At 35.6% G+C, this 15,508-nt stretch overlaps 1 protein-coding gene across 3 annotated transcripts in view; it reads left to right on the forward strand.

Annotated features, from left to right (window-relative positions):
- The first annotated feature begins 355 nt into the window (after positions 1-355).
- The window catches only part of CDH18 (cadherin 18, type 2), a 363,385-nt gene continuing 348,232 nt past the window's right edge, over positions 356-15,508 (forward strand). For 2 of the 3 annotated variants that reach the window (XM_011947447.1, XM_011947449.1), the window contains exon 1: positions 356-841. In XM_011947447.1, coding sequence (XP_011802837.1) covers positions 614-841 — 228 coding nt within the window. In that variant the 5' untranslated portion in view covers positions 356-613. The remainder of the gene's footprint in view (positions 842-15,508) is intronic. The other variant, XM_011947448.1, reaches the window with a different exon arrangement.

Here is a 15,508-nt window from a genome sequence, read left to right on the forward strand (position 1 = left end):
ATTTGATTGCTGTTATGGTCTGTGACAGTTTTTCAGGCCTTGGGATATTTTGTCAAAGTTTGATGAGTCTCATACAGTAGGTAATTAATGTGTATTATATATAACACATTGTATTATGTCTAACAAAAACAAGAATTATACATCCATTTGTAATTGAGAATTAATGGAACAAACAGGAAGGTTTATGTAAAAATGCATGTAGATATATAGGTGTATAGGTTTCTGGATGTGTCCTAAAGAATTTGCATATGTTCTTTGCCTATCAGTATCACATTGCAAAATAGTATCATTTGTATTCAGAGCAAATAGTTAAAAAAAACATGTTTTGTAACACAGATAATTTTCTCTTTCCATTAGGTTGAAAATGGTTGCTTGTGTTCAACTACTGTGAAGAGTTGGAATCAGACAACTACAGCTTTGATTTTCCAAGTGGTTCAGAATGTAAATGTGATCTGACCTTTCCCTGATGGACAGCTAAATCATGGACACACTAAACAATTTACTTTGGACTGTCCTTCCTAAAGATGCTCTGGCTTCTTTCTTGAATGCCCACTAAGCATTTGTAGCTGACAAGGAAAAGAAGGAAAACTGTGAACTGGAAAGTTATCTTACAATGAAAATTACGAGCACGTCTTGCATCTGTCCAGTCCTAGTGTGCCTCTGTTTTGTGCAGAGGTGTTATGGAACTGCTCACCACAGCTCCATCAAGGGGATGAGAAACCAAACCAGACACATTGAAGGTGAAACCGAAGTCCATCATCGTCCCAAAAGGGGATGGGTATGGAATCAGTTCTTTGTTTTAGAAGAACATATGGGACCAGATCCTCAGTATGTTGGAAAGGTAAGTTTTTGTTTGTTTTGCTGTTTTTCCTATCTTGAGAAATTGTGGGGTAAGATGAGCTGATGTTGGAGAAATATTTGAAGAGATAGACATATGAAGCAAATGATGTTGTAGAGAGAATTATGCTATAGAAACTACTACTTATATTAGAGAGCTCAAAATAATAATTGTAAAAAGGAAACATTATTCATCATCTTATACCTCTCTAAACATTGGCCCATACATACAAGACTGAATATTCATAACAAGTATATTACTTTTTTTTTCTCTCTTGTAAATTGGAAAGACTTAATGGAACACACAATTAAGTAAGTGATTTTTTCTTTATTACTTTGAAGGTATATTGGAATTCACATGTCACTTGTTGGTACACTGATATTTACTGCTATTTTCATATATTGCTCCTGCACATATGGCTAAAAAGAAGATGCTCTATCAAGAAAATATCACATGCATTTTCTAATATCATAATTAAATAATAGAAAAATCTAATATTTTCTATTAATTTTTAGAGATGTACTCTTATTTAAGTTAACCTTTAATAGCATATGAATATTTTTCCAACCCCCAAAGTTAAATTTCATAAAAACATTGATATCTTTTAAATATAGATTAAGTATGCACTGGATATATAGGCTTTGAAAAAATAATCACAATGGAATGAAGTTGACAAAATGATCAGTAATTTCAAGTCAAGTTCCCTTTCTCTCAAAAATGCAGACAAGAAAATTTAATGGCTGATCATACTGTTCAGCAAATTATGTGGTCAGTAACATGGAAGAGTTTAAGCATGTGTCATCTAGGCTCTAGGGTTGAGAACAAACTGGGAATTGGAGAGACCTTCTTCTGATTAATTACCGGTCTTGGGAAGCAGCCGCACTTCAGTTTGTTCAGGACCTATGGGAGAAACAGCAAGCACAGCAGTAGAATATCCGTGACTGCAGGCTCAGTGGCTTCCATCCCCCTGATTGATGATTTATTCTCACTTTAGCACTGTTAGTACTAAAAAAAATAGTATTCCATCTAAGCCTTGGTGCTTCCCTAACGTGTAGGCAGTACAGGATCACAAGCCATCTGTTCCACCCCTTGTCCAGCAGGGACTGGGTTACAGCTGCATTTTCTATACAAGGCAGGAGCTGTGGAGTTAGAATATAGAACATAAAAAAAGATCTAAAACAATTGTATCATATTCTCATATGCATATTAAAATGAGACAAAAGATCTATCTTAATTGTATGCTTTATTCCTACCAAGTATTTCATAAAATACATTTTTAAAATTGTAATAACATCAGAACATAATAGATTAGTAGAAATTTATTTGTGTTATAAACTTCAAAATCCTTTTTATTAAAAAAATTATACCTTTAAGTTTTGGGATGCTGTGCAGAACATACAGGTTTGTTACATAGGTATATACGTGCCATGGTGTTTTGCTGCACCCATCAACCCATCATCTACATTAGATATTTCTCCTAATGCTATTCCTCCCCTACCCCACGACCCCCAGACAGGCCCCGGTGTATGATGTTCCCCTCCCTGTGTCCATGTGTTCTCATTATTCAACCCCTACTTACGAGTGAGAACATGTGGCGTTTGGTTTTCTGTTCCTGTGTTAGTTTGCTGAAAATGATAGTTTCCAGCTTCATCCATGTCCTTGCAAAGGACATGAACTCATCCTTCTTTTATGGCTGCATAGCATTCCCTGGTATAAATGTGCCACATTTTCTTTATCCAGTTTATCACTGATGGGCATTTGGGATGGTTCCGAGTCTTTGCTATTGTGAATAGTGCTGCAATAAGCATACGTGTGCAAGTGTCTTTATAGTAGAATGATTTATAATCCTTTGGGTATATACCCAATAATGGGATTGCTGGGTCAAATGGTATTTCTGGTTCTAGATCCTTGAGGAATCACCTTACACCTTATACAAATATTAACTCAAGATGGATTAAAGACTTAAATGTAAGACCTATAACCATAAAAACCCTAGAAGAAAACCTGTGCAATAACATTCAGAATGTAGGCATGGGCAAAGACTTCATGACTAAAACACCAAAAGCAATGACAATAAAAGCCAAAATTGACAAATGTGATCTAATTAAACTAAAGAGCTTCTACACAGCAAAAGAAACTACCATCAGAGTGAACAGTCCACCTATAGAATGGGAGAAAATATTTGCTATCTATCCATCTGACAAAGGGTTAGTATCCAGAATCTACAAAGAACTTTAACAAATTTGCCAGAAAAAAACAACCCCATCAAAAAGTGGGCAAAGGATATGAACACATTTCTCAAAAGAAGAAATTTATGCAGCCAACAAACATGTGAAGAAAAGCACATCATCACTGGTCATTGGAGAAGTGCAAATCAAAACCACAATGAAATACCATCTGACACCAGGTAGAATGGCAGTCATTAAAAAGTCAGGAAATAACAGATGCTGGAGAGGATGTGGAGAAATAGGAATACTTTTCCACTGTTGATGGGAGTGTAAATTAGTTCAGTCACATCCTTTTTCTGTATGCTTTCCATCCTTGAAAGTAGCACAAGAAAAGTATCATTAAAATTTCCCGTTTTGGAATAAATCAAGAGGAAAAATATTTTATTATTAAAAATATCTTATGATGCATATTTCTTAAAATTTTAATCTAAGAAACAGAAACAAAACTTTTTGGAAAAGGGAGGGAAATTCAGGCAACTTGTTTTTTGAGCTCGCCTAGTTTTAGTAAAAGATGAAGCCTCAATAGGAAGATCAGTTCTAAACAATCTTTCTGGAATCGAATGAACATATGGTGCCAATGAACATATGGCTGAGAGCTCCTCACATATCAGGAGGCGATGGAGGTTTGTGATGCTGTTCAGGTTTGTGGAGGTTCTGTGAAACTATTATCCATTCCGTTGTCTGTAGTATGGATGGACAAACACACAGATATAAAAGGTCAAACCTGAAAGCGAGTCCTGTTATTCCTCATCTGACCCAGGGACACCTCACTTTTAGTCTTTCTACTTCTTTCTAATTTGCCTTTATGGGCAATTCTACCTTAATTTTACAGATTTTTTTCTCACTCCCACACACCCCCTGTAACATAAATGCATAACTAAAAATAAAAAAATAAAAACTGCAAAGCTTAGCAATCACTATGTGCTTAAAATAATTATCTTCTTTGCCATTATTTTAACTTGCTTAGAAAATTAATTTAACGTCACACTTATAAATACATTCAGAGTGAACCAATTCTTTATTTTCAAAGTACTCTTTTTTCTTTATTTCTTCTAAAAAACAAAAACAAGCAAACAACAACAACAAAAAAGGGATACATGTGCAGAACGTTCGGGGTTGTTACATAGGTATATGTGTGTCATGGCGGTTTGCTGCACCTATTGACCTGTCTTCTATGTTCCTCCCCCTCACCCCCACCCCCCAACAGGCCCTGGTGTGTGTTTCTCCCCTCTCTGTGTCCATGTGTTCTCAATGTTCAGCTCCCACTTAGAAGTAAGAGCATGTGGTGTTTGGTTTTCTGTTTCTGTGTCGGTTTGCTGAGGATGATGGCTTTCAGCTTCATCCATGTCCCTGCAAAGGACATGATCTCATTCCTTTTTATGGCTGCATATTATTCCATGGTGTATATGTACCACATTTTCTTAATTTGGTCTATTATTGACAGGCATTTGGGTTGGTTCCATGTCTTTGCTATTGTAAATAGTGCTGCAATTAACATGCATGTGCACATGTCTTTATAGTAGAATGATTTATAGTCCTTTGGGTATATACCCAATAATGGGATTGCTGGGTCAAATGGTATTTCTGATTCTAGATCCTTGAGGAATTCCCACACTGTTTTCCACAATGATAGAACCAATTTACATTCCCATCATCAGTGTAAACCTGTTCCTATTTCCCTAGGGCCTTGCTAGCATCTATTGCAGTCAGATTAGAACTCAGAATTAAGAAACACACACAAAATCATGGAATTTCAATTTCATGCAATCTGCCCCTGAATGATTCCTGAGTAAATAATGATATTAAGGCAGAAATCAAGAAGGTATTTGAAACGAATGAGAACCATGAGACAACACATCAGAATCTCTGGGACACAACTAAAGCAGTGTTAAGAGGGAAATGTATAGCACTAACTGCATGCATCAGAAAGCTAGAAAGATCTCAAACTGACACCCTAACATCATAATTTAAAGAACTAAAGTGGCAAGAACAAACTAATCCAAAAGCTAGCAGAAGACGAGAAATAACTAAGATCAGAGAAGAACTGAAGGAGATAGGGACACGAAAACCCTCCAAAAAGTCAAAGAATCCAGGAGCTGTGTTTTTTTGTTTGTTTGTTTTCTGTTTTTGTTTTTTTTAATTAGCAAAATAGATAGACTCTTAGCTAGACTAATAAAGAAGAAGAGAGAGAAGAATCAAATGGATATAATTAAAAATGATAAAGGGAATATCACCACTGACCCCACAGAAATACAAACTACCATCAAAGAATACTATAAATACCTCTAAGCAAATAAACTAGAAAATATAAAAGAAATGGATAAATTCCTGGGTATATACACCCTACCAAGACTAAACCAGGAATAAGTCAAGTCTCTGAATAGACCAATAACAAGCTGTGAAATTGAGTCAGTAATTAATAGCCTACCAATAAAAAAAAAAAAGAAAATATCCCAGGACTGGACGGATTCACAGCTGAATTCTACCAGAAATATAAAAAAGAACTGGTACCATTCCTTCTGAAACTATTCCAAACAATTGAAAAGGAGGGACTCCTCCCCAGCTCATTTTATGAAGCCAGCATCATCCTGATACCAAAACCAGGAAGAGACACAACAACAAAAAAAATCTTCAGGCCACTATCCCTGATGAACATCAATGCAAAAATCCTCAGTAGAATACTGACAAACCGAATCCAGCAGCACATCAAAAAACTTATCCACCCAGATCAAGTTAGCTTCATCCCTGGGATGCAAGACTGGGTCAACATATGCAAATCAATAAACATAATCCATCACATAAACAGAACCAAAGACAAACACCACATGATTATCTCAATAGATGGAGAAAAGGCTTTTGATAAAATTTAACATCCATTCATGTTAAAAACTCTCAAAAAACTAGGTATTGATGGAACATATGTCAAAATAATAAGAGCTATTCATGACAAACCCACAACCAATATCATATTGAATGAGCAAAAGTTGGAAGCATTTCCTTTGAAAACTAATACAAGGATACCCTCTCCCGCCACTCCTATTCAAAATAATATTGGAAGTTCTGGCCAGAGCAATCAGGCAAGAGAAAGACATAAAGGGTATTCCGATAGGAAGAGTGGAAGTGAAGTTGTCTCTGTTTGCAGACAACATGATTTTATATTTAGAAAACCCCATCATCTCAGCCCAAAATTTCATTAAGCTGGTAAGCAACTTCAGCAAAGTCTCAGGATACAAAAACCAGTGTGCAAAAATCACAAGTATTCCTTTACATGAACAGTAGGCAAAAAGAGAGCCAAATCATGAATGAACTCCTATTCATGATCACTACAAAGGGAATGAAATACCTAGGAATACAGCTAACCTAGGAATACTTCACAACAAGGATTGTGAAGGACCTCTTCAAGAACTACAAACCACTGGACAAGGAAATGAGAGAGGACACAGACAAATGAAAAAGCTTTCCATCCTCATGGATAGGAAGAATCAATATTGTGAAAATTGCCATATTGCCCAAAGTAATTTATAGATTCAATGCTCTTCCCATCAAACTACATTGACATTCTTCACAAAATTAGAAAAAAAAGAAAAAAACACGATTCTAAATTTCATATGGAATCAAAGAAGACCCCGTATAGCCAAGAGAATCCTAAGCAAAAAACCAAAGCTAGAGGCCTCACATTACCTGACTTCAAAGTATACTACAGACCTACAGTAACCAAAACAGCAGGGTACTGGTACCAAAATGACATATAGAGTAATGGAGCAGAACAGAAACCTCAGAAATAACACCACACATCTGCAGCTGTCTGATCTTTGACAAACCTTACAAAAACAAGCAATAGGGACAAGATCTCCTATTCAGTAAATGATGCTGGGAAAACTGGCCAGCCATATGCAGGAAACTGAAACTGGACCTCTTCCTTACACCTTATACAAACATTAACAGAAGATAGACTAAAGACTTAATATAAAACCCTAAACCATAAAAACCCTAGAAGAAAACCTAAGCAATACCATTCAGGACATAGGCATGTGCTAAGACTTCATGACAAAACCACCAAAAGAAATTTCATAGCACTCTTGTATAAAATATAGAATTATTGTGATTACTGTGAACATGAGAAGGGATAACTCCAAAAAGCTGAAAAGTATCTTTTCTCTTCCTCCATCACAGAAATGCCAGCAAATGTTTTGTCAACAGACATAAAATAATACTCATAAAATGCAGTTCTTGTATTAAAAGAATGTTTTTTAACAGATGAATTAGGTAAGATTCTTCCAAATCATCTTTGAACTTGATTGAAATGTTTACATCTCTAGTTATATTTTACATTATAAAATAATATTAAGTAGACTTGAAAAAATTTTTACTTTTATTTTAAATTCAAAGGGCACATGTGCATGTTTGTTTCATGTGTATATTGTGTGATGCTGAGGTTTGGAGTGTGATCAAACCCATTACCCAGAGAGTAAGCACAGTAATCAGTAGGTAGTTTTTCAGCCCTTCCTCCCCTTTCTACTTCACTCCCACTTGTAGTCCCCTGTCTAATGTTCTTATCTTTATATCCATGTGTACCTGTGTTCAGCTTCCCCTTACAAGTGAAAATACATATTTGAATTTCTGTTTCTGTGTTAGCTTACTTAGGATAATGGCATCCAATTGTATCCACATTGCTGCAAAGGACATGATTTTGTTCTTTTTTGTGGCTGTGTAGTACTTCATGATGCATATGTATCACATTTTCTTCATTTAATCCACCATTGAGGGACACCTAGGTTATTGAATCCGTATCTTTGCTCTTGTGAATAGTGCTGCAATGAACATATGGGTGCATTTGTCTTTTTGTTAGAACAACTTTTTTGGGGAAAGAGGGGTGTATATCCAGTAGTGGGTTGGATGGTTTGAACAGTAGTTCTATTTCTAGTTCTTCGAGAAATCTGTAACCTGCTTTCCACATTGGGTGTACTAATTTACATTCCCACCAAGAGTGTGTGTTTTCCCTTTTCTCCACAGTCCTGATAGCATCTATTATTTGTTAACTTTTTAATGGTAGCTATTCTGACTAGTGTGAGATGGTATCTTATTGTGGTTTTGATTTGCATTTCTTTGTTAATTAGTGGTGAGGAATATTTTTCACATGCTTGTTGGCTATTTGTGTGTCTTCCTTTGAAAAGTGTCTGTTTATGCCAATTTTAATGTTTTTTTCTTTTTCATTTTTTGTGTTCCTTACAGATTCTAGATATTATACCTTTGTGAGATGCACAGTTTGCAAAATTTTTCTCCCGTTCTGTAGTTTGTCTCTACAAACTTTGGTGATAGTTTCTTTGATTGTGCAGAAGCTCTTTAGTATTAATTAGATTTTACTTGTCAATTTTTTTTTTTTTTTTTGGGATTGCTTTTCAGGACAGCCATAAATTATTTGCCAAGACTTATGTCAATAAATAAATGTCTGTGATTTTCTTCTAGCATTTGTATAATTTGAGGTCTGCATTTAATTATTTACTTTATCTTAAGGTAATTTTTGTAGATGAGAAGAGATACAGGTCCAGTTTCCTTCTTGTGTGTATAGATTGCAAATTATCCCAGCACCATTTATTAAATAGGAAATCCTTTCCCCATTGATTGTTTTTGTTGACTTTGTCAAAAATCAGATGGTTGTGAGTGTGTGGCTGTATTTTTGTGTTTTGTATTCTGTTCCATTAGCCTATATGTCTGTTGTTGGACCATTACCATGCTGTTTCAGTTACTGTAGCTTTGTAGTATAACATAGATTGAAGTAGAGTAATGTGATGCCTTGGGCTTTGCTCTTTTTGGTAAGGATTGCTTTGGCTATTTGGGCTTTTGTTTGTTGTTGTTTTTCCATATACATTGTCTAGTAGTTCTTTTCTAGTTCTGTGAAAAATAACATTGGTGGCTTGAAATAATTTATGTTAAATCTGTAGATTGCTTGGGAGCAGTATAGCCACTTTAATGATAATGATTCTTTTTTTTTTGAGACGGAGTCTTGCTCTGTGGCCCGAGCTGGAGTGCAGTGGCCAGATCTCAGCTCACTGCAAGCTCCGCCTCCCAGGTTTACGCCATTCTCCTGCCTCAGCCTCCCGTGTAGCTGGGACTACAGATGCTCACCACCAGGCCCAGCTAGTTTTTTTTTTTTTTTTGTATTTTTTAGTAGAGACGGGGTTTCACCATGTTGGCCAGGATGGCCTCGATCTCCTGACCTCGCGATCCACCCGTCTCGGCCTCCCAAAGTGCTGGGATTACAGGCTTGAGCCACCACGCCCGGCCGATAATGATTCTTTAAATCCCTGAATATGGAATATTTTTCCATTTATTATGTGTCATCTCTGATTTCTTTCACCAGTGGTTTGTAGTTATCCTTGTAGAAGTCATTCACCTCATTGATCAGCTATTTCTCTATGCTTTTCTTTTTTTTTTTAATTATTTTGATTTTCAGCTTGAACATTATTAGTGTTTAGAAATACTACTGCTTTTTGTACTTATATCTCAAAACTTAACTGAAGCCATTCATCAGTGGTAGGCACCTTTTGGTAGAATCTTTAGATTTTCTAGGTATACAGTCATATGACTATTGAAGAGAGATGATTTGACTTCTTTTCCTATTTGAATGCCTTTTATTTCTTTCTCTTGCCTGATTTTTCTGGCTAGGACTTATAGTACTATGTTGAATAGCAGTGATGCAAGTGGGTAGCCCTGTCTTGTTCCAGGTCTCAAAGGGAATGCTTCCAGCTTTTGTCTATTCAGCAAGACATTGACTATGGATTTGTCATAGATGACTCTGTATTATTTCAAGGTGTATTCCCTTAAGGCATAGTTTTATGAGGGTTTTTATCATGACAGGATGTTGGATTTTATCAAAAGCTTGTCTTGTGTCTATTGAAATAATCACGTCTTTTGCTTTCAATTCTGTTAATGTACTGACTCACATTTATTGATTTGTGTATGTTGAACCAATCTTGCATCTTAGGAATAAAGCTTACATGAGTGTGGTGAGTTAACTTTTTGATGTGGGGCTGGATGAAGTTTGCTAGTATTTTGTAAAAGATTTTTGCATGTAGGTTCATCAGGGCTTTGGCCTGTAGTTTTATTTTTTAATTGTATCTTTGCCATCTGTTCGTATCTGGATAATGCTGGCATAGTAGAATGAGCTAGCAAGAAGTGTCTCCTCTTTGATTTTTTGGGATAATTTTTGTAAAATTGGTAGCCTAAAGCCCTTCTTTATACATCTACTAGAATTTGGCTGTGAATCCATCCCTTTTTGGTTGATTGGTTTTTAATTACTGACTCAATTTTGGGACTTATTATTGGTTCTGTTTGGAATTAAAATTTCTTGGGAGGTTGTGTTTCCAGGAATTTATCAATTTCCCATTGATTTTCTATTTTATTTACATAAAGCTGTTCATAATAGTCTCTGAGGTTCTTTAGCATTTCTGTGGGATTGGTTGTAATGTAACCTTTGTCATCTCTGCTTGTGCTTCTTCAGATCATCTCTCTTTTTTTCTTTCTTAAAGATAGAGATCTATCAGTTTTGTTTATCCTTTCAAAGGAGTAACATTTGGTTTTATTGATTCTTTGTATAGATTTTAGTTCTTAATTTCATTCAATCCTGCTCTGATTTTATTTTATTTTTATTTGTAATTTTTATTTTAGGTTTGTTATATACATAAATTGTGTGTCACATGGGTTTAATGTACAGATTACTTCATTACCTGGAGCACAGTACCTGATAGGTACTTATCCTCATCCTCCTTTCACCCTTCACTCTTGAAAATACTCCAGTGTCCATTGTTCCCTTCTTTGTGTTTATATGTATTCAGAGTTCAGCTATCACTTATAAATCGGAACATGCAGTATTTGGTTTTCTCTTCCTGCATTTGTTTGTGTCAGGTTATGGCCTCCACCTCTATCCATGTTCCTGAAAAGGATGTGATCTCATACATTTTCGTGGCTACGTAGTATTCCATGGTGTATATGTGCCACATTGTCTTTATCCAGGCTACTGTTAATGGGCATTTACATTGATTTAATACCTTTGCTATTGTTAATGATGCAGTGATAAACATATCCTTATATGTGTCTTTATGGTAGGATGATTTATATTCCTTTGGGCATATACCCAATACTTGGATTGGGTATGGAAAATGGCTGGGTGAAATGGCACATTGCTTTAGGGTTTTAGAAAAATGGCCACACTGATTTCCACAATGACTAAACTTATTTACATTCACACCAGCAGTGTATAAGTTCTCCCTTTTCTTTTTGACCTTGTCATCATTCTTTTTCTATTTTTTTGACTTTAGTAATAGCTATTCTGGCTGCAGTAAGACGGTATCAAACTGTGTTTTTAATTTGCATTTATCTCATGATTAATAATGTGTGTTTTTTCATATGCCTGTTGGCTGGGTATATGTCTTCTTTTGAAAAATGTCTATGTCTTTTGTCCACTTTTTAATGGAATTATTTGATGCTTTTTCTTTCTAATTTGTTTAATTTTCATATGGATTCTGGATATTAGACTTTTGTGTGATGCATAGTTTCAAAATATTTTCTCCCATTCCATAAGTTGTCTGTTAAATCTGTTCATAGTTTCTTTTGCTGTGCTGAAGCACTTTAGTTTAACTAGGTCCCATTTGTCATTTTCTATTTAGTTGCAATTGCTTTTGGCAGCTTTGTCATAAAATCTTTGCCCAGACCTATGTCTGGAATGATATTTCTTAGGTCACCTTCCAGGGTTTTTATAGTTTTAGATTTTATATTTAAATCCTTAATTCATTTTAATTTCATTGTTGTAAAGGATGTAAGGAAGGAGACTAACTTAAACCTTCTTCATATGGCTATACAGTTATCCTAGCACTATTTATTGAATAGCGAGCCTTTTCCCCATTGCTTGTTTTTTGTCAACTTTGTCAAAGGTCAGATGGTGGTAGGTATGTGGCTTTATTTATGGCCTCTCTATTCTTTTCCATTGATCTTTTTGTCCATTTTTTGTACCTGTACTGTGTTGTTTTGGTTACTATAGACTTGTAGTATAGTTTGAAGTTGAATGCCATGATGCCTGCATCAAGCTATTTAAGCTCTTTTTGGTTTCATATGAATTTTCAGACAGTTTTTGCAAATTCTGTGAAAAATGACATTGACAGTTTGATAGCAATAACATTGAATCTGTAAACTGCTTTGGGCAGTATGGCCATTTTAACAATATTGAGTATTCCTATCCATGAACATGGAAGATTTTTCCATTTGTTTATGTCATCTCTGATTTATTTGAATATTGTATTGACATTCTCATTATCAATACCTTTCATCTCCCTGATTAGGTATATTCCTATAAAATTTGTTTTTGTGACTATTGTGAATGAAATTGCATTATTGTTTTGGCTCTTAGCTTGGACGTTGTTCCTGTATATACGTGCTACTGATTTTTGTACAATGATTTTTTATCCTGAGATTTTGCTTAAGTTGTTTATCAGACCTAGGAGTGTTTAGGCACAGACTATGGGGTTTTATAGGTATAGGATTATATCATTTGCAAACAGAAATAGTTTGACTTCCTTTCTTTCTACCTGAAAGAGAGGTTTTCATTTCTTTCTCTTGCCTGAATGCTCTGGCTAGGACTTCCAGTGCTATATTGAACAGCAGTGGTGTGAGTGGTCATCTTTGTTTTGGTGTATTTCTGAAGAGGAATACTTCCAGCTTTTGCTCATTCAGTATGTTCATCACTATGGGTTTTTCATAGATGGCTCCTGTTATTTACTTATTAATTAATTAATTTTTTTGAGGGATTCTTACTGTGTCACCCAGGCTGGAGTGCAGTGACATGATCTTGGCTCACTGCAAATTCTGTCTCCTGGGTTCAAGCAATTCTCCTGTCTCAGCCTGCTGAGTAGCTGGGATTACAGGCAAGTGCCACCACGCCCGGCTAATTTTTGTATTTTTGGTAGAGACAGGGTTTCCCACATTGGTCAGGCTGGTCTCGAACTCTTGACCTTAGGTGATCCTCCCATCTTGGCCTCCCAAAGTACTGGGGTTACAGGCATGAGCCACAGCACCCAGCCGGCTCTGATTATTTTGAAGTAAGTTCCTTCAGTGCCTAGTTTGTTGAGGTTTCTTTAACATGAAGGGATGTTGTATTTTACCAGAAACCTTTTCTGTATCTATTGATATGATCATTTGGTTTTGTATTTACTTATGTTTCTGTGATGAATCACACTTATTGATTTGCAATGTTGAACCAATTTTGCATCACAGAGATAAAGCCTACTTAATCACAGGTGGAGTACCTTTTTGATGTGCTGCTGGATTTGGTTTGCAAGTATTTTTTGAATATAATAAGTTTCTGAATATAAATTTATCAAAAATATTGGCCTGCAGTTTTGTTGTTGTTGTTGTTGTTTTGTATCTGACAGATTTTGGTATCAGGATGATGCTGGCCTCATAGACTGAGTTAGGGAGAAGTCCATCATCCTCAATTGGTTTGAAATAGTTTCTATAGGAATGGTCCCAGCTCTTCCTTATACATCTTTTCAGTTGTGAGTCTGTGAAATTCAGTTGAGTCTTTGTGGTCATGGAGTTTTTCTGGTTGGTAGGACTCTTATTACTGATTCAATTTCAGATTGCATTATTATTGTATTCAGGGATTCAATATCTTCCTCGTTCAAATTCGGGAGGTTGTATATTTCCAGGTTGTCTAACTTATGTGCATAGAGGTGTTAATAGTAGTTTCTGAGGGTTTTTTTTTTAATTTCTGTGGGGTCATTGGGAATGTACCCTTTGTAATTTCTAATTGTGCTTATATGGATCTTTTCTCTGTTTTACTTTATTAGTCTAGCTAGAATTCTATCAATCTAATTTATTCTTTCAATGAACCAACTTCTGGATATGCTGATCTTTTGCGTGGTATGTCACATATCAGTTTCCTTCAGTTCAGCTCTATTTTTGGTTATTTCTTATCTTCTGCAGGCTTTGTGGTTGGTTTGCTCTTTTTTCGGTGTCAGATTCTTAATTTGATATCTTTCTAACATTTTGAAGTGGGCACTTAGTACTATAAACTTCTCTCCTAATACTGCTTTAGATGTGTCTCAGATATTCTAGTATGAAGTATCTTTCTTCTTATGAATATCAAACAATTTCTTGACTCTGATTTAATTTCATTGTTTACTCAAAAGTTGTTCAGGAGTAGCCCGTTTACTTTCCACATCTTTGTATGGTTTTGGGCAATTTTCTTAGTATTGATTTCTATTTTTATTGTGCAATGGTCCAAGAGTATGTTTGGTATGATTTCGGCTTTCTTGAATTTGCTGAGGGTTGTTTTATTTTTTATTGTGTGTGGGATTTTACAGTTTGTGTCATTTGTAGATGAGAAGAATTTATAATCTGTTTTTCAGGGGGGTGGAGAGTTCTGTAGATATTTGTTAAACTCATCTGGTCAAATTTCAAAATTGGGTCCCAAGTTTTTTAACAGTTTTTTTTTTTTTTTTCCTTGATAACTTGTCTGATACTGTCAGTGTGGTGTTGAAGTCTCCTACTATTAGTGTGGTGTTATCTAATTCTCTTTGTAAGTGTCTATGAACTGGCTTTATGAACTTGGGACCTCCTGTCTTGGTGTATTTATATTTAAGATAGTTAAGTCTGCTTGTTGAACTGAACCCTTTCCCATTATGTAACACTTTTTGCCTTTTTTGTTCATTGGTTTAAAGTCTGTTTTGTCTGAAATTAGAATAACAACCCTCACTTATTTTGCTTGCCATTTTCTTGGTAGATTTTTCCCCATCCCTTTACTTTGAGCCTATGGATATCACTGCATGTGAGAAAGGTCTCTTCTTGACTGGGGTTGAGTCTTGCTTCTTCATCCCACTTACCACTCTGTGCTTTTTAACTGGGACATTTAGCCCATTTACGTTTGAGGTTAATATCGACATGTGCAGGTTTCATCCTGTCATTTTGATGTTAGCTGGTTATTATGCAGATTTGATTGTATAGTTGCTTTATAGTGTCAGTGATCTATGCACTTAGTGTGTTTTTGTTCTGGCTGGTAATGGTTTTTCCCTTCCATCTATGGCACTCCTATAAGGACCTCCTGTAAGGCAACTCTGGTGGTAACAAATTCTCTTAGCATTTGCTTGTCTGAAAAGAACCTTATTTCTCTTTTGCTTATGAAGCTTAGATTGTCTGGATATGAAATTCTTGGTTGTAGTTTCTTTTCTTTAAGAATGCTGAATATAGTCCCCTAGTCACTTCTGGCCTGTAGGATTTCTGCTGAAAGGTTCACTGCTAGCCTGATGAGTTTCCCTTTGTAGGTGACCTGCCTCTTCTTTCTAGTTACCTTTAACATTTTTTCTTTCATTTCAAACTTGGAGAATCTGGTGACTGTGTCTTAGGGAATGGTCATCTTTATAGTACCTCACAAGGATTCTCTGCCTTTCTT

Source organism: Colobus angolensis, unplaced genomic scaffold (genome assembly GCF_000951035.1).
Source record: "Colobus angolensis palliatus isolate OR3802 unplaced genomic scaffold, Cang.pa_1.0 Scaffold266, whole genome shotgun sequence".
Taxonomy (NCBI): domain Eukaryota; kingdom Metazoa; phylum Chordata; class Mammalia; order Primates; family Cercopithecidae; genus Colobus; species Colobus angolensis.